Source organism: Helicoverpa zea, chromosome 29 (assembly GCF_022581195.2).
Source record: "Helicoverpa zea isolate HzStark_Cry1AcR chromosome 29, ilHelZeax1.1, whole genome shotgun sequence".
Taxonomy (NCBI): Eukaryota; Metazoa; Arthropoda; class Insecta; order Lepidoptera; family Noctuidae; genus Helicoverpa; species Helicoverpa zea.
In genome coordinates this window covers 1,352,413-1,375,906 of record NC_061480.1, presented here as the reverse complement: position 1 = coordinate 1,375,906, position 23,494 = coordinate 1,352,413, and the positions used below count along the sequence as shown (strand labels likewise).

The following is a 23,494-nucleotide window of genomic DNA, read 5'->3' as shown; positions in this document are numbered from 1 at the left end:
TAATCGAGTCGGGATCGGATATCAGTCGAATCGAGTCGAACGTGAATCGTATGACGCTTAAGTAAAATAGGGTAGTTGAATAATTTTTAAAAACTTACTCATAGCGCGCCCTATGGCCAAATGTAACTGAAATATTGATTCGAGGTTTGGTCTTGACACGGTGTGCTTACTTAACCTTAAATTTTGCTTTCGGAAAGAGGTTTTAGTGCTGTTTCTGTGGTGTGTTTTTGTTTTTTGTTTGGTGAAGGATTTTTGTAAGTCTAAATTTATATAGTCTAAGTATTTAACACTCATTTCCCAAGGAAATGAGTGACAAAGAACCCCCTGATGGGGGTGGAGGGGTTCCTCCAGATATAGACATCTTAGATTGTTCCCAAGACATAAATGTAAGTCTTCAGCAGAGATCTGCCCTTAAACGACCTGCGGATTCAGATTCCTCCATTGAATCCAAGAAAAACAGACCTCCGTCTGATTCAATTCAGTCGGTTTTTTCGAAGCCTGGATTCGAAACCAACTCCAAACTTTTCTACAATGAGTGTGACAGAGCACCCTTCACTGTTTTTGTATCCAAAATTGAGCCTGATCCTGCCACTGGTACAACTTTAAAAGTCCTGAAGTTCGCTCAGTTCTTGCACAAAAATAACGTCAAAGGCATTTCTGAAGGTGGAATTAAGTCCCTAGGACGCAATAAACTCGCCATTGAATTCAAGACTGCTTCGGAGGCCAATAGTTTTGTGGAGAGTGACTTTCTTACCTCAAATAACTATAGTGCTAAAATCCCCCGCTTCCAAATTACTCGTATGGGCATTGTCAGGGATATCCCTACCGACTGGACCTTGGAGGACTTAGTCTCAGGGGTAGAAACTCCTCGCAATTGTGGGGAGGTCATTCGGGCTAGACGCCTCAACTTTAAAAATAAGAAAGGGGATACAGTAACGTGGTCCCCTTCTTCTACGGTGGTTCTGACTTTCGCTGGTCAAACTCTCCCAGAGAGAGTTTTCTGTTACAATGCCTCCCTCCCTGTCTCAGTCTATCATCTCCCAACAATCCAATGCCGCAACTGCCTCCGTTTTGGCCACATCCGCTCTCAGTGTAGGTCGAAAGCTCGATGCTTTAAATGCGCTCAGCCGCATCCTGGTGACAGCTGCAACGTCCCTGACTCACAGGTAACTTGCATTTTATGCGATGGTGGCAACCACAAGGCTACAGACGATCAATGCCCTGAACATTCACGCCAAAAAAATATCAAAATGGTTATGTCTCAGGAGAACCTCAGCTATAGTGAGGCGTCTGCAAGATTCCCGCGAGTTAAACGCTTCTACTCTAACGTCACGGCGAACTCCCCACAATACCATTCCACACAGGCTCTCGCTCCCGACTTCTCTCAGCTTTTTGCTTCCCCTCTCTTGTCTCCTTCTTCTCCATCTGCCTCCCCCTCCAAAACATCGTACACCAAAACAGTTTTCCGTTCCCCCAGACCTAGACCCGAGCTGAGCAAGTCATACGATGTTCAGGCCCATAGGTCGATTGTATCGTCCCCCAATTCCTCTCAGCCAAATGGCTGTGCTTTACAGCAGCCTCCTAACACAGAATCCACTCCCCTTTGTACTCCTAATGATAACCTTATTGAACTTCTCACTTGCTCCCTTATCAACATCCTCTCCAAATTTAGTGATGCCATACCGAACAACGTCCTCATACTTGTTGAGCAGCTGCTTCAATCTTGGATCCGTAGAAATGCCAAAGATCCTTCAATGGAATAGCAGAAGTATCACTCAAAAAAAGCACGATTTACTGTTCCTATTGAATCGCCACAATCCCGTTGTTTTTGCCTTGTCGGAGACATGGTTGAGGCCGGGGTCCCCTTTTAGGGTTCCTGGTTTCTCGTGTCTCCGGGATGACAGAGACGACGGTCGAGCGGGATGCGCCCTGCTGGTTAGCAGATCAGTCCCCTTTTCCCAGATTCCCATCCCTCTACATAATCCTGGTCTCCATGTTGTTGCCATTAGAGCCATGGACGTCTCCTTTGTTTCCGCCTACATTCCTCACCCTAATGCCAACATCCTGTCTGAATTTAACCATATTCTCTCCACCATTCCCAGCCCTTTGGTGGTGCTAGGCGATTTTAATTGCCGTCACACGCTCTGGGGTTCTCATACTAATGATCCCTCATCTAGCTTTCTACTAGACCTACTAGATGATATGAACCTCTGTGTCCTGAATGATGGATCTGCTACCCGTAGGGTCTCCCCTACACAAAATGCTAGTGTCCCTGACCTTTCTTTTGCCTCTCCCACTCTAGTCTCAATTCTCTCTTGGTCTGTCCTGCCTAATTCATATGGCAGTGACCATTTCCCCATCTTAATTACTTTTCATAATTCCTTCTCCCCTAACCCTCCCATTCAACCTCTCCAGAAATATCGCCTCCTTCAAGCTGACTGGGGTAAATTTTCTTCCTTGGTAGATTCAGAACTTCACACCCTTCCCCAGGTAAACTCCTCTAATTCCCATGACGTCTATGAAAATTTTGTCTCCTCTTTAAAACGTGCGGCTGACGCGTCTATCCCCCTAAAAAACTCTGCCCGGAAATTTATTTCCTCCCCTCCATGGTGGGACGCCGAGTGCACCGATAGCGTTCGAAAACGGAGAGAAGCAGAAATCCGATACGCATCCTCTATTAATATGACCAATTATCTCGATCTTAAGAAAACTTCGGCACGCACCTGCAGATTATTGGCGAAAAAGAAAAAATCTGGTTGGCATAACTTCTGCGAATCGTTGTCTCCCCGTTCACCAGTATCGATAGTCTGGAAAAGAATTAAGGCATATCGCAGAGTCTTAGACGCCCATTCCTCAGACATTTCTTCCAATGACTCCAGTTGCTGGCTAGAAGACTTCATAAGTAAGCTAGCCCCTCCCTCTGTCCCTAGTTTTGAATGCCTTTCCTTGTCAGACTCTCCTCCCCCCTCTTCTGATAAATTCGATGAACCTTTTTCTCTTTCTGAATTATCTTGTGCTTTGGACCATCTGCGGGATTCCGCCCCGGGTGTAGATGGTATCCCATATTCTTTCATCTGTAAATCCTCTTCTCTTTGTAAACAAATACTCCTCAACCTTTTCAACTCTTTCTTCCTCTCTGGGGTAGTCCCCGAGTCTTGGAAATGCCAAATTATCATTCCAATATTAAAGCCTGGTAAAAATCCAAAAGATTCCTCCTCATACAGACCCATTGCTCTGTCCTCTGTTCTGGCTAAAATCATGGAGAACCTTATCAAGAACCGGCTTGAATGGTTTTTGGAAAGTAAAGGCATCTTATCTCCTTCTCAGTTTGGCTTCCGAAGAGGAATGGGTACTCTGGACAGCCTTAGCATTTTCGTTTCGGATGTTCGAATCGCTTTTTCAAAAAATGAAAGCGTAGTTGGTGTCTTTCTTGATGTTGCATCAGCTTACGATAACGTCCAACTTCCACTACTCAGGCAGAAGATGCATCAGCTGAGTGTTCCTGTGAGGTTGGTTAACATAATCTGCAACATGCTAATGTCTCGAACGATCACTATCCGTCATCAACATTCCGTTTCCCCATCCCGTTTAGTCTGGAAAGGCCTGCCCCAGGGCTCGGTCTTAAGCCCTATCCTGTATAACTTATATACTCACGATTTAGAGTCTTCGGTTAACTGCTTCTGCAAAATTCTACAGTACGCGGATGATATTGCCCTCTATTATAGTTTCTCCTCCCCTCAAGATGCCTCTTCTCGCTTAAACTCTGCTCTATACTACCTCAATCAGTGGCTATGCGACCATGGCCTTAGCCTATCAGTGCCTAAATGCAATGCGGTTGTCTTTTCTCGCAAACGTAATATCCCCCCTATTAACCTATCTATTGATAATGTTCCCATTTCTACTCTTGACAAAATTAAATTTCTCGGTATAATTCTTGACTCTAAATTATCTGGCCTTCACCATCTAGAATACATTAGCAAAAAATGTGAAAAAGGTGTGAACGCCCTACGTGCCCTTTCTGGGGTTCGGTGGGGTGCTCACCCATCAACCCAAAGAATCCTTTATAATGCCATAATCCGGAGCCACTTTGACTACGGCAGCTTTCTGTTGGAGCCATGTAACAAAATTGCCTTAGCCAAATTGGATAAGATCCAAGCCAAATGTTTGCGAATTATTACAGGAGCTATGAAATGTTCCCCTATAAACGCTCTGCAGGTGGAATGTTTGGATCCTCCTCTTAACTTACGCAGACAATACCTCTCGGATAGATTCTTTTTCAAAGCTCTCCAAATTAAATCCCACCCCCTTCTTCCTCTTTTAAAAACACTGCATGAGCTTATTGCCTCTTCCCGTTACTGGTCACACAAACTTCCTCCTCCCCTTATTAACAGCTACAGTAAAGTCAATGATCCCCACATATCCCTAGTCCAGTCCAATACTAACCCTCTTTTTGAAGTTAGTTTCGAAACGTTACTCTTTCAACCGAAAGTCATTCTCAGCCTCGGTATTTCCAAACATGACCCTGGTGCTAATAATAAATTAAATAAGATTTTAACCGAAGACTGGCAAGACTGGCTCACTATGTACACTGATGCTTCCAAAATTTCAGAAGATGGCATTGTGGGAACTGCGGTGTGGATCCCTAAATATAAAATTATTCTGAGCAATAAAGTTTCTCCACACTCCTCTATCTATACAGGGGAATCAATAGCCCTTTTAGAAGCTGTTAAATACGTCGATTCTCATAGTCTAAACAAAACTTTAATTCTTTCTGACTCTCTAAGCTGCCTTCAAGATTTGATAAAATTTCCTTTTCGTGCTCGTCATAACTTCCCCATTATTCTTCAGATCAAGCAACTTCTGTTTAAATGTCACTCTTCAGGTATTCAAGTTACTTTGGCCTGGATCCCCAGTCACTCGGGCATCGTGGGTAACGATAATGCAGATTCTCTTGCCAAGGTAGCAATTCGAAATGGAGATGATTCTTACCTCAGGACTTGTTTCCCTCGAGATCTGTGCTGCACCGCCAAACCTTCTATGATGAAGAGCTGGGATTCCCTTTGGCAGAAAACCCGTAAAGTCAAAGGTAAATTCTTCGGATCCATTCAACCTTCTATTCCTCACAAAGCTTGGTTTAGTAAACACAAGAATTTTAAGAAATTGGCTACATCGGTCATCATTCGATTGCGGCTTGGTTTTGTCTGTACTCCAGTTTTTTTGGCTAAGATCAGAGTCAGAGATCATTCTATCTGTGAATGTGGCCTGGAGGAGGGTACTCTGGAACACTTATTCTTTTCCTGCCCCCGTCTTATTACGCCCCTTTATGACCTCCTTCCTAATGACATCCCACGTCCTATTAACATTCCTTTTTTACTAACCCTAGTCCATTCTCCCATTATTAAAACGTTATATAAGTTTATTAGTATTAATCAGATATATATATAACATAATTCACCGCCTATACTCACAATAGTTATTATTGTTTCGATGTTACTTTTTCGCTCTTACTTCAAATATGTATGACATTGACAATACTGACAATTAATCATTTATGTTCTAACAGCTGTGCCGTCTCGTGTTTGTCACAAATACTAACAAATGTTTTGTCCCCCTTTTTCAGCTCTACAATCGCTGTAGTCACTAGAGAATAATAAGTATTATTTTATTTTTAATTAAAAACCGATCAGTGTCATTTCCTACCTTGACGTTGGCAAAATCTTCGATACAAATGAAGGAGCCATAAACAAAAAGAAGAAGAAGAAGAAGAACTGAAATATTAATATTTCAGTAAAATACAAACTGAAACATATTTTATTTTGTATTTTTATGAATTTTTTGACATATGACCACCAAAACGCCTCAAACTGTCATGGCGAATCGTGTGACGTCATACGTTGCAAAACACAGTGCTGTTTGTTTTTGGTGGATGAAGCGTTCTTATAATTAAAGCAATAAAATGGATCACAAGTTTTACAAATATTGTATAGTGCCTCAGTGCGAAAGCTCGACTATTAAAACACCTGAAAAACTATTTATACATGTGCCTAGAAATGAACAAAGGCGAACAAATACATTGGAATGAATTGAACAAATACTTGAAAATACATACAAACATTGGAATGAATTCACAGAAGATATACCATATACATATAACTCAATAACAATGCTTCACGTAAATATCAGATCGATGTTGAAGAATTTCTCTCAACTCGAATACGTCGTTACGAACTGCCCTCAGACTATTCACCTGGTCATTATCACCGAGGCAAACATCTCTGATTGGACGAAATCATTGTTTGAGCTCGACAACTACGACATGGAGACTCAGCTGCGTGATAATAGGAAGGGAGGCGGTGTCATCGTGTATGTGCACAAGAGCATTTGCTTCACCAGACTACCTTCGCGTACACTAAACTTCGAGTCTATAAACGGCGAGCTAAAAACGGACTATGGTGCAACTGTTGGTTTGTGTGTTGTGTATAGACCTCCTGATACAAATAAGAGACTGTTCATCGAAGAGTTAGGTAGGCTAATAAACAAATATTCGCAAAAAAATAATTTCATCCTGGTAGGTGACATGAACATCGATTTGAAACAAAAATCTTCGATAACAAATCATTATTTAAACACACTCTGTGAATTGGGTCTAGAATGTGGAATAAACCAGTTTACCCGAATAGATAAGCGAGGTGAGTGCATAACAAAATCATGTATTGATCATATTTTTATACGTAGTGTCGACTGTCGCACTGCACAAACAGCTGTTATAAAAAATGCCTTAGCCGACCACTTCATAACCGGTTGCGCGCTAGTCGACAATACGTATGTAAACAAAGCCACTCAATACAAAACCATTAGTAAATTAGATAATTGTAAGCTACAAAATGAATTGATTAATATTAATTGGAGTGTGGCCTTGGATTACGACAACCCTAAAGATATTTTATGTTTTATCTTGGATAAATTTTCTGATGTGTACGAGAAATGCAAGTATAATATAAAAATTAAAACTAGTAAAAGACAAACTTGTATATGGAAAAGTACCAGAATAGAAAAAATGTGTGAAAAAAGAGATCAATTATTAGATATCTGGCTTAAAGATAAAAGTAATCTGGCAAACAGACTATTATATAATAAGTACAGAAATAAAACAAATAAACATATTAATAATGTAAGAAATAATTACTTTATGAAAGAGGTAAAATCAAATTTTCATAATTCTAAAAAAATTTGGGCAACTATTAATACCCTTTGTGGAAAAATAAATAAATCTATAGATGAAATAATTATAAAACACTTTAAATTATTGCCAAATGTTGTATCCAATAAATTCGCCTCTGAATTCAGAAATAATGTCAAAAATACATGCAAATTTCAGTGTAACACACCTATTTTAGACGATAATTGCTATATTAATAAATGTCACTTATCAATGAGACTACAGAAGGCCAAAGAGGAGGTTGTATCTTTTATTATAAAACACCTCAATGAGAGGAAATGTCCAGGTTTCGATGGCATCCGCGTCAAAGATTTAAAATATATTCATGAAAAAATTACCCCCGTTATAACGCACCTAATTAACAGATGCATTGCCACGTCCTCGTACCCTGATCAATTAAAGATTGGTATAGTAAGACCTATCCATAAGAATGGTTCGTACAAAGATGTAAACAACTACAGGCCTATTACTATTTTATCATGTATCGATAAGATAATTGAGAGGTATCTCGGACTAGAAATTAACAATTACTTGACAAAAAATAATGTTATTAATGATAAACAATACGGATTTCAAAAAAATAAAAATACCTCACAATTATTATCTAATTTTAGTAATGGGGTCAACAAGTGCCTGAACAATCGCGAACATGTACTTGTTGTCCTCATTGACTTTAGTAAAGCTTTCGATTGTTTGGAATATAATACACTATTTAATAAATTAGAGCAAAATGGTATACGGGGTCCATTATTAGATTGGTTCAAAAACTACCACAAGAACCGCTACACGTCGGTGTGTGTCGCGGGTTCGTTAAGTAGCATGGTCTCAACTGATAAAGGCACAGCACAAGGTTCAATTATCGGGCCAACTGAATACTTACTGTACGTGAACGACATGTGTAACATTTTCACAGAAGGCTCCGTGTACCAATTTGCTGACGACACATGTTTGGTTGCTGCACATAAAGACATACGTGAGGCGCAGAGAGTGATGCAGTGTAACTTCGACCTCTTATGCAAGTGGGCCCATGACGTTGGTCTTGTAATTAATACAAAAAAAACTAAGTTAATTTACATACACTCACCTTACCTGACAGCGTCTTGTGTGCCTTCTGTCGTTGCTCATGAGCACCTGTGTCTTCACCGACCGGTCAAAGCGTGTAGTTGCTCCTCATTGGAGCTAGTGACTCAGCATATGTACCTTGGTCTGATAATAGATAGTAACTTCCACTGGAGGCCGCACATCGATCATGTATGCAATAAGCTCAGGTCTATATTAGCAAAACTATCGATACTTAAGTATAAACTACCATATAAAATACTTAGAACATTGTACTTGGCATTGGCTGATTCCGTAATTGATTACGGCCTAAGTAGCTACGGACGAACATACAAGACTTATATTGAAGACATTTACAAGTTACAGTTACGCATTTTAAAAACGATAGTACCCAAAAAAATAAAACAGCAATTCCAAGATGATGACTCGGGTTTATTTAAGCACTGTCAAATTGTTAATGTATTTGATAAGGTACGTTTACGCGTTATAAGTGAAAATTGTCACAATATTCTCAATATCCGTAAATACGAAAGGCTAAAGTCGTTGCGTTGTTTAACATATTTACCTACATTTATCATACCTAAATCTAATAATATCTATGGAACAAGGACGTGGGAATGTATGCTACCATCATATTTAAATGACCTGCCCATTGAACTCTGCAGTAAAATAAATCCTAAAAACTGTCAAAAGATACTAAAGAAGTACTTTCTAGACTGCAGTGCGATCTAGAAAGTAACTCCTTATGTATATATAATGTATACCTATGTATAAATGTGTCACCGAGTTGCCGTGGCTGACATACCACTGTTAAACCCGCGATGGTTTGTGTCGGTATGTTTACTGTTATGTAACCAAATTGTAAATCTGATATTTTGAATAATAAATAATAAAAAAAAAAAAAAGTGGCTACAACTTGCAAGACGCGACGTGAATGTGGCTTTGGATTCAAAAATGTACTTTTGTGAGGATCATTTCGATGTAAGTTTTAACTTTTTTGCTATAAGTAATGTTCGTTAAATATATTAACGTAATAATAATAAGTAATATCTAAAAAAGATAGTTTTTTTCCGTTGAATGCAACTTGGATTTTTAGGTTAGAATACGAATGAGTATTTCTAACAAAAACTTTAATTATATAAGACTTTAAATTACAGTTGCCAAATGATATGGAAAATTACATGGAATATCATGTCATGGGATTTGTATCGCAAGTTCGGATGAAACCAGATATTTTACCTAGTAAATTTGATTGTCAACCAGATAGAAGAAAACGAGCAAGCAGTGGTTTGGAACGACCATGTGCTCTAAAAAGACAAAGGATGACTATAATAGCAGAGTGCTTAAATAAAACAGACAGCAGCATTGCCAAAACTACTCCAGTTCAAGAAAAATCTCCAGTTATTAATGAAGGTAAATTCATGTTCTGTTACCAACTTATTTACAGACATTTTTAATGTGTATGTTGTACAGCACTGTAGTACATTATTTTGATCTATCTTATAAGGTTCAATATAAGCATAAATAATTGATATTGAGATTATTTAAAGTACTTAATTTATATACCTATATTTATTTTTAAAGTGTGTGCAATCTCACAATTTAAATATGCACCTACCCAACGTCTCCAAATCACCTGAAGGTTGACTAGTAGATAATCTTTAGGTATAAGTCTGCCTCTGTACAAATGTTCATGAAATTAAATAAATAAATAAAAACCTCTAAAACAATAAGTGTTTAACTATTAAATTTATCTGGAATAAATCCATTTTCATCATCTATTTCTTTTCAGATTTACAAAAAACTAGAAAAACAGAAGATTGCTTAAATAAAACAGTTGAGAGCAGCATTGCCAGCACTAGTTCAGTTCAAGGAGAATCTTCTGTTACAAATTCAGGTATTCTCATGTACCAACTCATTAGCTGACTATTTTAATATTTACAATAGTAGTACATCATTTTTTAATACTATATTTATGATGTATATTTCAATAAATATTTATATGGAACCACTATTATTTTTTTCAGATTCACACATGATCAGAGGAATTTTACAAGAACCTAAAAAAACAGCAAATAAATGTGTACAAGTATTGCTGACAAAGAAATACAGAAGCAAAGCTACTCAAACACAAAAGAAATCAGTGGACCAGGCAGCTTCACCACCTTCACCATTCAGATATAGCAAAAATGTTTCTACATCTCCATTTAAAGTTGAACATGTACAACCTAAACTATCACGACCATCTGGATCTGGAATATCAAAGAAGTTGTTATGGGAAGAAGATAACTCAGATAGTGATTTTTCTTTATGTAAGTCAACTGTGACTCATTCAGAATCTTCACCGTCTACAAAATCTACTTCAGGCGGCAGCGAAACAGTTAAACAGGAGAAAAAATCAATTGAAGCTGTACAAAATATAATTAATAAAATTAAAAATAAACCTAGGTTTTACATTGGAATACCCAAAAGCAGTTACTTTTTATTGGACATAATAAGTAAAGAAACCAATATTTCAATAGAAAATTTGATGTTATGTTTGAAAAAAATTCGCTTAGACACTAAAAATCAAGAACTAGCTGATGACTTTGCAATGACACCGTCGAATGTTACCAAAATTTTTTTTAAACATGTGCTTACATTAGCAAGTGTGTTGCGTCCATTCATTGTGAACATAGATAAAGAATTAAATAGAAAAACCCTGCCCATTGCATTTAGGCATAAATATTATAACGTTAGCTGCATTATTGACTGTTTAGAAATTGAGGTGCAAAAGCCATCTAAGTCAGTCAACCAAGCATTAACTTGGTCTGAATATAAAAAAGCCAATACAATTAAATATTTAATATCTTGCACTCCAAATGGATTAGTGAACTACATATCGCAAGGATTTGGGGGCAGAACAACGGATACATGCTTGGTAGAATCGTGTGATTTTGTAAATACTTTAGAAAAAGGAATGGTTGTAATGGCAGACAGAGGGTTCAAACACATTGAACAGTTTTTATTAAAGTCTAGGGTTCAATTAGTTAGACCTCCAAGTGTACAATCGGGTGGAAAACTAAGTAAGGTTGAGGCATAGATATAATATTACTAAACAAGATTGCGCACGCTCAAAATATATATTTACGAAAATGAACTCTATTCTAACGCAATAAGGTACTAAATTGGTTGCATAATACACAGAGGCAAATCCGAGCCGAGAGGGATAGTTCGAACGGAGGCTGTTTGTCTCTTTCTAACACCTTGCCAGCATAAAAAAAAATTGTGATCAAAAGTTTTGTCTTCCCAAAAAACAATTGAATCACTTATATTTTTATCTTATTTTAACAATTGTAAGTCAACAAATTAATAACAATCGCATTAATTTATTCGTATTTATTATTAAAACATAAACAACATAAATTTTTATTTTGCTTTTTTTTATTTTCTAGCGGTAACCCTGAACATTCTTGGCGCGTAATCAGCATTTAAAATTTTGTTTATATTTTTTTGTATTAAATCAATTTAAACTATTAAAATGGTGAAAAAGTGTTGCGTTTCCACTTGCAAAAGTGAATCCTATGGTGGTTGCAATATATCGTTCCACAGGTTAGCTAATAATAACATTTTCGTAAACCAAACAACTAGGGTGCCCATGAATTCTTGTAACGAGTCAAAATATGGGTGATGGATTTTAAAACTGTTGTACTATTGTTATAGCTTCCCAAAAAATGAAGAAAGGCGACATAAATGGCTCAGAAGTCTATATATGAAGTAGAAATACAAAAAAAACAGTCTTCACTTCGAATCTTCCTGCTTTTATACTGCTAATTTCCGCTAATTATTAAAAGCCTTTATTAGTATCTTAAGGTCACAAACTGCGTAAGTTAAAACTTCAATACTAATCTGTGTTTAATAATCTTAGCAAATTCGGATTTGTCTCACATAGCTTAATCTCATAGTCACCCTATTAGAAAGGGACAGACAGCCTCCGTACTAACTGTTTCACTCGGCTCGTTTTTTGGGTTTATATGCGCAGTCCTGTTTACTAATATTATGTCTATGGGTTGAGGCTAAGCAAACGAAACAAATTGCTAGTTTAAGAATACATGTGGAACGTGTGATACGGCGTTTGAGAGAATTTAATATGTTAAGACCACATGCATGTGTCAATACAAATCATGTAAAAATATTAGATGATATTATTACTATAGCATGTGCTTTAATTAATTTGCAAGATTCTCTAATTAAATAAAACTTCAAATGATGCCTTGTTTTATTTATTATAATTATTTTTATACAAAAAGTAACATGAATATTAAACCTAGTATATCCATTATTATATCAAAGTATAAACAAAACCTAGTTAGGAGTTGTTTATACTTTGATATAATAATGGATATACATTGTTTTGCCAAAATGGAACCAAATTGGTTTCTATAATATTTACAACAAATTTTTCATCATAATCAACATATAACATTTCAATTTTCTTGTTTTCACTAAATTTAGGATCAGCTACACAAAATATGCACTTTTTTAAATCAGCCAAGTACATCTGAATTTGGATTTGATAATAATATCTTTCAGTAGTTTTCCCATCTTTTATATAATTCATAAAAGTTTTTGCACTTGTAGGGCACTTAATTTCTATTATGTATTCTTCACAGATACCATCTGGTGATCCAGCGATCATAGGATATTTTGAGTTCAATATTAGCCCACACGTTCTAATTGTTTTCTTTAACTTTCGTTGCAAAATTTGCCTCACCGAGTCTTCTAAAATCCTTCCTCTTCTCATTGCTGGTGTGTCTGGTATCTGTCCACCCATAATTGTTGATATTAATGTGCCATCTGGGGTCTTACAGCGACTTACTTCGAAAGCTCTAGATGCGGTTATTCGGCCATACCGCAGTTCATACCATAGTCTGCTTTTGTATTGATTTCTAGTTTCTTTTTCAACTTTTCTGATAGTAATATCTGGTATATTAACATTTTGAATAAATATTTCAGAACATTTTTCTTTAAATTTAAACACAAGTTGATGCATTGAAACTAATGCTGTATCTGAAAGGTTTGAGTTGGGCTGATATTTTAATAATTCACAGTCCTCAATTTTTCTTTTACTTGCTTCGTGTAAATACTTTGCAAGCACACTCGAATTCGATGACAAACTAGGACAGCCCTTGGACATTTCTTTTGCAGTTATGCATTTAAGACTGGTACCAACTTGTGACAGTTTCGACTTTTTCCAATAACACTCAGTGGACGTGCATGATGGCTCTTCACTCCTGCGATGAATCCACATGACAAACGCTATGGCATGCTTGCAACCGCCATGGGAAGCTACGCAGTCATGGCACTCTAAGGAACAAATCAAGTCCTCTTCTTCGTCAATAACTAATGTCACTGTGTATAGTTTGGAGCGCACTTTATGCTCTGGACATATTTTACATTTTATGGTGCAAAGTTTTCCGTCACGTTTTAATTGCACGTAGCTAATTGCATCATCCCCGTATGATGCACGAGATGATCTGAAAAAGAAATTATGAGAAGTGTTTCTTACATGAGAATACACATACATAACCTATAAACAAAATGAATTTACATATTTATATTGTAACTTTTGTTGAATGGTTAAAAGTTTTATTATATTGCTGTACTGTTAAATACTTACAATGAAGTTTTGGTATTCCGGAATTCGGCAGAGCAAAAATTGGTATTATTTGCGAAAAACGCACCCAACATAATAACATCGACTTTGGGCAAGTTACTGCTAGTCGCTTTTAAAAACCCTGCTTCCATTGTCGTTACCAACAGTTTCTAGTATTAGTATAGTATAATTAAGTAAGAAAAACGAAAGAAAGTAAGAGAAACTAATGAAAACCACAATATTATTACGACCGTAATGATAATGAATATGTCAAGCTAATGTCAAGTTGTTTTGTATTGCAACATACGACGTCACGCGCTCTCATTGGCGTTCGTTGTCACGTGACTGAGGACTGTATTTTAGGAATTTTAAAGTTAAAAAATATTAAATAATCGTGATTTATTTATTCAATTTAATTAAATTTTAAGATTTTTAGATATTTAGCTACCATAAAAAACATAAATTTTCCAAATATTTTCTTACTGTCATCTACCCTATTAGGAGAATCGGGGCCCAGGGACAATATTTAAATCAATCGATAATAATTTTTTACCAGACGATTTCCCGTGGCTCACCCACGTTTCAGGTGCCCGGGATACCGGAACAAAATGTAGATTATGTTACTTGGGTTGGGAAGAAAATTTTTCAAGTCGGTTCAGTTTCAAAAAATCGTCTGTATATTAGATACATTTTATGTAGCGACTATGCTTTCAAGGCTTTTAGTTTCTTCTCTTGCCGAGTAACTCTTAGGGCAAAAACTCTCTTTCTTTACACAAGTGTAAATCAAAATGCTATCTAGCTGGTAACCAAATCTACAGTACAATATTGGGAACGGCATGAGACTGGTTCTATGTAGTTCCCAACATGTAGGTAATTAAGTTTACTGAAAATAAAGTTAGATGACTTTTTTTTTTGGCAGGGGGAAAATCCTCATGGACTTCCCTCCACCTGAGGTCGGTGGAGGGGGTGTGCCGGACTCTTACCGGCTAAAAACCCACCCAGTGTTGCCTTCTATTACCTATTGTCGAGGGCACGGGTATCGCCAAAAGCATTCTTCCGCACCCCCGACAGGTATTGGCCCGCTAGATGTTCAAAGGCGGGCCCCGTCACCCTCTGTGGCCGTCACCCAGCGGCCACAGCAAGCTCCACTAAGAGAGGCGCGCGCAACACAACGCCACCGTCTTGAGGCCTGTTTCTGATCGGACGACAGACGTCCCTAGTCTGTCGCCCGCAGGTCGCGCCCTATGGTGGCCGGAGATCAGCCACCCTGCGACGCCCACCACGTCTGCTGCGGGCGGGGAGAGAGGAAGCAGCTTCTCTCTCCCTTTCCGCCGCCTCCTTTAAAACCATCACATCCTCACAAAAGGAGGCGACGGCGTTCCACCCTTCTTCGCTGCCGACCATGCAGGACACGACAGCCGGCAGCGAAAGACTTCCCGCAGCATCTACTGCTGCCGCTAGGTCACGGCGCTGCGTTGCCCATACTGGGCACTCGACCAACGTGTGCAGCGCCGAGTCTTCGCTGCAGATACCACAGTGGTGGCATTCGGGCGTGGGCTGCCGGCCGATGCGACACAGGAACTTTCCGAAACACCCATCCATGTCCGGTAAGAACCTGCGTAAGCCGGAAGCTGAGGGCGCCGTGGCGTCTCTCCAGCCACTCCTTCAATATGGGCCTTACCGCCGCGATAGCGGCGTGCCCTAAAGTTAGATGACTGGACTTACTGTCTTGCTCTAGCGATAGCTCGACGGAAAAACGAAGTTGTTGTTATAAGAAAAAACACAATTTACAATAGACATTTATTTATTTATCAATAAAGAAATTTGTCATTATTTACACAATTTCACAATATTTTCGTTTAAATTTAATTTGTAGATACAGTACCTATTACAAAACGATAAAGCAGTCTATTTAATTTTTTAAAGATTGTACGCGACGCGATGGCGTCTTGGGGAGATATGGTACCTAAGGGATGGCGGAAATGTACTTCGATTTTGGCTGTTTCTTTAGTTAATTAATAAGCAATATGAAATTGGATAGCAATGAAAGAATCGCCGAAATAAACACGCTTTTATTAGGTTGTCATATACGTAATGGATCGTAGCGCCAGTAGCGCCATGATATTGCATTTTACAAGCGTGTTTTTCTTGTTCTAAACTACCTATTCCTTATTTGTAAGTGTTCATGTGGAAGTACCTACTTCGAGAAAAATATTTAACAATTTTCAAGTTGTTCTGAAAAAACTTCTGTATAATTTTGTTAACATGACCTATTCTGTGACTGATTTGTCACTGGTGTACATACCCTGGCACCATGGAGGACATTCTTTAAAAATCTTTGCTCACAAATCGAAATACATTTTCGCCACCGATTCAAAGCACTTTTAATCGATATAAAGATTAATAGCATCAAACGGCATTGCCATAAAAATAAAAAACTATATTACAACTGTCATTTACATTTCCCGCCATTTTTGCAAAACTAACGCTACATTATTACCTGAGAAATATCTCTGTACTTCACTAACTGGACTGTACCTCTTTCTGCATTTAAGTAGTCTTGCTTAATTATTTAAATAATAGATTGTTAAATTTCGCGATATGTACTTGCACATACTTATAAAAATCGGGACTTAAACGCGAGGTAGGTATGCCGAATTGCACTGATCCGGTAAAGAAAATGCTTTAAGCACATAGTATCGCATAGTGTTTTATTCCCGATTGATTAATCACTAAATCAATTTAATGGAATGATTAAAATTGATTATTCAGCTCCCATTCAGTTCCGAAGTTCTTCTTATTGGTACTACCGATATCCCAAGTCCGGCAAAAAAAAAAACATTTGTATATGGCTGAACATGTACCTACATTACTGTGTGTGTACTTATCAAATTGGCATTGTATTTTTTTTATTTTAGCCTCAAACGGTGAAACTAGACAAGAAAAAACACAACTGTACAAGCTTTGCTTAAATCACACAGCACGCCAAAATGGTACTCTATAGTCAGGTAAGTCATGACTGTCACATTTCGTACTTCTCATAGCTGTCGAAAAATAAATAAAAAGGAACTAAAAAAAAAAACAATAAAATAAATTAAATTAATTTAATTATAAACAAGCAATATATACAAAGATTGCGATAACTCGGTATTAAAATATACATGATGCGTGTATTTGTGAAATTATATTATAATCCAAACTAAAGTCTATTATTTTTGTGTACGCACACAATACTTGGCAGTTTTCAGTTAGAAATTATTTGACACTTTTTATAAAAATCATATTAATGCCCTTCTAACCGATTGCCGGTCATGGCGCTGCCCGCGCCATCCTGGTCGTGCAGATATGTGTCGACCAAGATGGCACCCCCCGAGATGTGGCACCCGGGGCGGAGCCCATATAAGGAGATCAGCCAGCTGCGCAGGACATATTATAGTGCACAAGCATTTGCTTGGACACAGGTGCACTCACTATTCCTTCACTGTCATAGCGCGATGGGACGGCAATCCGACACCACCGGAGAGAGATCAGAAAAATAATAGAATTAATATGGATTACAGCAAAAACAAAAGTAATTGTAAACAAAAGAGAAAATTAAAAACTTAATCAAATACATTTTGAATTAAATTAAAATAACATAACATAAAGGCTGGTGTTACCTAATGAAAAAAATATATAAAAAATGGGGATAAAAGGAACTAGTAGTCTGGTAGTTCTATCGCACTCGTACTGGGCAACATTTTGAATACATTTCAACCATACTTTTAAAATTATTGTCATATTATAGAAATTTTATTCACACAACCAAAAAACGCGGACATTCATACAAAATAATAAACTTAAAAGTTAAATAAGTATCGGTTCTTACTACTATACTTTTTTTTTACTATATTTTTCTATCATACTTTTTTTGCTTTTTATACAGTGCCAATGTAAAAATTCTATACAGAAAGACCAATAAAATTAATCTAGGTTAAAAATATATGTTTATTTTATTGTTTGAATCTTCAGCCTGTGTACGCTTCATAGATTCTTATACAGTTATTCTGCCAAATTGAAAATACATATAAATATTTTTCATAATATATGAAAATCATGGATCAGTGTTGCAAAAGTACACATTTTTTGGAGATTCTAAGAGCCTCTTGTTACTTGTTTATTTATTGTATTTCTGATACTGAAATAATAAAATGAAAAAAAAAGTATCCGAATTTCGACTTGACTCAGAGAGATCCACTTATGTATGAAAAAAAAACTGCTTTTAAAACCATTGAATGTCGTTAATTTCGGACTTCAATTCTATTTCTATCTCAAGCTTTCAAAATACAACTAGAAAGAGACAAGAATACCATAACCTGACTAATCTTCCATCTCTTTCTCGCTATACTTGTTAAAAAGAGACAGCAATACTTTTTACTGGATTTAAAATGGTAATAAAAGATGCCTCCTTTGTAGGAAGTCGTTTAAAAAGAACTATTATCATGCTACTTCGTCTGTCTTTCTTTCCTGATTTCAGATCATGATATTAAACTAACAGTTCCCGTGGTTTCGCTCACACATAGAACTTTATGCACTCATATAAATATGCCTACATCCTTAATCTGAGCTAACAACATATCAATTTTCACATGAATCGATACAACTTTTTGGAGACAGACCAACATTCTCACAGTTAAAATTTCTCAAATGACTTGGTTCTAAAAAGATCTATTGCGCAGCCGAACGTAAAATTCAGAGCGGAGATGTCATAACGGAAAATCTCCTAAGAAAGTAGCGCGACAACATGCGGGCGTTTGATAGACGAAGAACGTTACTGCCTCATTTGGAACCCTCCCATTTTTAAATAAACCAAAAATCTACGCCAGATTTGTCAAATAACGTTAGTTCACTCGTAACTGAGCGTTTTGATCACCTACCATACGTTACAAGAAGGCGATTGACCTACCTTCCTTATGCCATCTCCGCTATTTTTCCTTTCTCCGTAATCAAGCAAGACTACTTATACGCTCGGAGCTTTACGGAATTCAAGTCAAACATCCCATTATCTTTACATTCTGGTATATTTGCTAAAGGTAAAATCTAATATATCTTTTTTATAATCTTTTGAACGCCATATTGGTGGTTTGATAATGGTACGCGTTTCTGTTTAGCGCTTTCAGAGGGAAATCGACTTCGTTGGTATTGCTTGAAGGTCCAAAATGAATAATCGTTTATCAGATTTAATAACAAAAGAATTTCTAATAAAGTTTACCTAATATAGAGACTTACGCTGGCAGTTTATTTTCCTAGGTCGACATCAAAATCAATTTCATCAAAACATTTTGCTACGATTTTTGAAAGATTAAAAACCAGCCAATTTCCCTCTGAAAGCGCCAAATATAATCTGTATTGTACTTAGCCTAAATTAACTATCTAGCGTCGAAATTATCATGTTTTTTATTTTAAATAATTACATATTTCTAAAGCGTATTCATTTCCAATCTGATTTTGAACTTGGTTTTGTCACAGAATGAGTTTTAAAAGACTGGTTAAACTGTTTTGTTCACCAACAACATAAACGACCGTTTTTTCTTAAAAAAACTACTTTTTTGAAAATTGTATGTTAAAATTCATTGAAAACAGATGTTTTAAGAAAACTGAGGTCTATGTTGTCGGTGAATTTGGGTTTTAGAAGACATTTATGTGATCAAGTCTAAATTAACTCGATGATTAACGAAAAGTAAAGGTTCAATCGATGCACAAGGCTTTCTTTGAGGTCGTTATGTCAAACTAATAAGTGAACAACCAATTGTTAATATGTATTGTAAACTAGAACGCACGATCTTACATTGCTCATCTAAGGTGAACTTTAAAAGGGATTATGACTCTTGAGTTGATGTCGGTGTTTCTTCTCAAGGTAAATAGGAAATGCCGATTTCATTTCACTTTTGAATAAAATTTTAAGTGTAGGTACGTAAAAGTGTTGTTTTTAACTTATTTTGGAACATAAATTAATCATTAATCACTAGTGTGAATAAACGCGGTAGTAATGCGCATCATTTAAGCTTAGACGAGATTCACTCGGTTTAGTTTAATTTTCGGTCTTTCGCTGATCTTACTTTTCGTTGAGTTAAATGGCTATACTTCATTTAAATACGCCCTTTTCTAAAGATATACAATCTTGTTATAACTTTTTATACAAATACATACATATTGAATAAAAAATGGCTGCTTAAAGTAGTGATACAATTGATTATTATTGTATATTTTAAAATAAAACGTCAAATCAAGATTGTTTACCTTTAGAAAAGTGCTTACTCAAATGAAGTATAATTTTAAAATTATTCTGAAAAAAAATTCAAGAAAGTGATCTATTCCACAGCCCGTACACAAAGACAGACAGACAAGAAATTAAAATACAAATACATAGTACAGTGTAGCATCAGTACTGAATAGACAAGGTAACTTAGGCCAAAGTTCACTAACAACATAAACGTCAGTTTTACCTTAAAACAACTGATAACTTTGAAAATTGAACGTCACAAAAAGCATGGTAAATGAAAAAAGTAATTAGTCCGTCTTCTAGATAAGGTTAAAATAATGGACACGTATGTTTTATTTTCTCTCACAAACAAATAACAACGAAGATACAACACGATTGAATATTGTGTTGCGTCACTTTTAGGTACAAATTTTACACAGACGTGACGTCACGAGCCACCACTCTCAATATTTGTTGCGTTATATCTTAGTAAATATTTACCCCCTTACTTATAAAAATCTCTAATCACCTTCTAAGCAACATTTTAACTAATCACTACTCAAAGCCTTAAGTAGTGATTAAATGTTAGTTAAGAAATGCTTAAGCAACGTTTATAAGTAAGAATTTTCTTAAACAGCCCTTAAGTATTACTTATAATTAATTCACGTTTATAAGTAAGGCTGTTAGTGTTTTGTTAATATAAAAAATACGTGTCCAATATTTTTAGGTAATCTAAAATGCGGACTAATTATATTTTAACTCTGACAGAGTTACAGAGTTCACACCTATTCATACATAGTAAATACTTCTTCCCAGCAAAAACACAGGAAGTGGTGAAGGGCGGGCGTTTTGGGGGCTGTCTTTTGTAAATTCGACCTTAAAAAAGTGCTGATTTTCAGCCTACTTTGAATAAATGACTTTTGATTTAAACAATTGTTTTAAGAAAACTGACTTTTATATTGTCAATGATCTTGGGCCTAAATAAAGAATTGGTAGAATGATAACTAAAACAGATATTAATAGCCTGTAAGTTGTCCCCACAAGGTTTAGGCATATAGGCACAATTTTATTGCTTTAAGCCAAACCTTGTAACACTTAAAGCATTTATTGCCAGATAAAAAAAAAAAAACTGATATCTAACTATCAGTTACGATGACTTACATATTGTAATTAGTTCTGTCTCAAAAATGAAAAGTTGTGGCATACCTTTTAATTTATAACGTTGAAATTGAAATATGAACTTTGTTTTCATATTGTTCAGGTACATATTTTTTCGTTGCCTACAATTCTTTTACTGTTTTTGGAAACAGTCGAGAGAGTAGAATTCATACAAACGTACAAATAAAGAATCAATCAATAACTATATGTCTGATTTCAGTACCTTAGTATATAACATCCCAACTATTATTTTAAAATATTCAATGAACCGTTTTAACTTTCCTACGATGATGTTAAAATATTACTTACGTTAGCAATATATGCTTTAAGTCCCAAGGCTTGTTACTATTTTATATTATTCCATTACTGCACAAAATAGACCATTTAGAAACAAGTAACTCTATATTTTGTATCTAGCTTCAAATTTAGGAAGTATAGTTGTATTCTGTCTCATGAAATCTTATATAGTTCAAATATTTATAGTCACTAACTGTTTTCCTGCAGTTTCACCCGCGTCCCGTGGGAACTACTGCTCGTACCGGGATAAAATATAGCCTATGTTACTCGGGAAGAGTGTAGCTTTCCAACAGTGGAAGAATTTCTCAAATCGGTCACGTAGATTCGGAGCCTTTATGGTACAAACCAACAGAAAGTTTTTTCTGTTTATTTTCTTTCTGGTCACACTAGTCTAGTTATAAAAGAAAGTCGTGTTAATTGCACTACTTACAACACAAGAATGGATGAACCGATTAAGCTGAAAATTAGAGGTTAGGTAGCTTAGACCCGGGAGAAGGACATAGGACAGTTTTTGTCACCATCCGGCTACGGGAAGCAGTTATCTCGGGACACGGGTGAAACCGCGGGCAGAAGCTAATATTAGTAAAGCACTGGTACTCGAGCTACATTCGGTTCGACTGGAAGCCGACCCCAACATAGTTGGGAAAAAAAGCTCGGAGGATGATCTCTTGGCTACCACAAAATGGTCTATTTTGTACTGTATAATCTATTCTACTAATATGAGTGGCGTTCAAAAGACATCCCGTTATCTGAATATTATTTATTTATTTATTAATATATATATATATATATATATATTTAATCTAATATAGTTGATTGTGTTACTAAATACTTTTCAGGCAAGGCATTTTAAAGTTTTCAGTAGAAGCGTTTTTTATTCTCTCACTGGCAGTTACTAACTATGGACGAAAAGTGTCCATAAAAAGGTAAGTACTTAAAGACAAATAACAATATTTTATATACAACGTAATTTATTTAGATGTAAAAGGAAACATATTTACATACATACTTGAAATCTGACAGCCGTACTACAAAAATTTGAACATCTGTTGAACACTTGGGCCTCAAAATGGACCTTATTTCAACGTCATAATCCGATTTAGAAGTGTTCAACAGACGTTTAAAAGTTTTTGTGGTACGACGGCATGTGCCTAGTGTGGGTTTTGACAGTTAACTCTCTCGATACGTAAATTAATGACATAGCGTTAATTTTAGAACTGTTTATTTACTAAAAGCTGTCATAGTCACTTGGTCGTATTATAAACGTCACTCACTAAATAATAACGTTATTATCCGTCGAAATGAATGAAGGTGTAATATTCACCCCGGGGCTGTGGGATTGCTCGCGCTCATTACCGCGGCGCTGGTACATACGCGGCCTACGACGGAACACGACGGTGTTTAATCAGTAAGAGTCTGACACTCCCTCATCGCTGCTAACACACAGCCGGAGTGGTCATTTGATGATTTTTGACGTCGTTAAAAAAAAGGTGTACCTAATATTCAAATCATGTTATGTAAGCATACGACTGTTTATATCAGCCGAGTTATTATTATGTATCGAGAGCTTTAACTTACAAAACTCGGAATCAGCACTCTATGACCCAATTTCACCGAAACGTAAACTTCAATTTTCTTAAAACTATTTACTTTTCAAAATAAACAGTTTGTTTCTTAGTTGTTTTAAGAAAAACTAACGTATATCTTGTCGGTGAACTTGGGTTCAAATAACTCTAGCCACATTATAAAACTTGGTTTTAAAAAGTACTGAATTTAATGCTATGTTAAGACCAATAACTTTATTTAAACTTAGTACTAAACACGGTACTTTTTTAAGACCAAGTTTTATAATAAGGTCTAAAATTCTTGGGCAGATTTGTACATC

General features: G+C 36.3%; 2 protein-coding genes and 1 long non-coding RNA gene across 3 annotated transcripts; 2 read left to right on the top strand and 1 right to left on the bottom strand.

Annotated features, from left to right (window-relative positions):
* Positions 1-144: 144 nt before the first annotated feature.
* On the top strand, positions 145-5,750 carry LOC124644084. The gene is made up of 2 exons (XR_006986004.1): positions 145-254; positions 5,621-5,750. It is a non-coding gene; the product is annotated as an uncharacterized LOC124644084 (long non-coding RNA).
* A 3,438-nt stretch (positions 5,751-9,188) lies between these two features.
* LOC124644159 lies at positions 9,189-12,527 on the top strand. Its single transcript, XM_047183395.1, has 5 exons — positions 9,189-9,259; positions 9,436-9,691; positions 10,071-10,175; positions 10,306-11,354; positions 12,333-12,527. The coding sequence occupies exons 1-5, from the start codon at positions 9,233-9,235 to the stop codon at positions 12,513-12,515; spliced, it is 1,620 nt and encodes a 539-aa protein (XP_047039351.1). The 5' UTR covers positions 9,189-9,232; the 3' UTR covers positions 12,516-12,527.
* Positions 12,525-14,261, bottom strand: LOC124644160. Its single transcript, XM_047183396.1, has 2 exons — positions 13,938-14,261; positions 12,525-13,794 (listed from the first exon to the last, which is right to left on the bottom strand). Exons 1-2 carry the CDS (start codon positions 14,063-14,065, stop codon positions 12,627-12,629), a joined length of 1,296 nt encoding a protein of 431 aa, XP_047039352.1. The 5' UTR covers positions 14,066-14,261; the 3' UTR covers positions 12,525-12,626.
* Between the last annotated feature and the right edge of the window lie 9,233 nt (positions 14,262-23,494).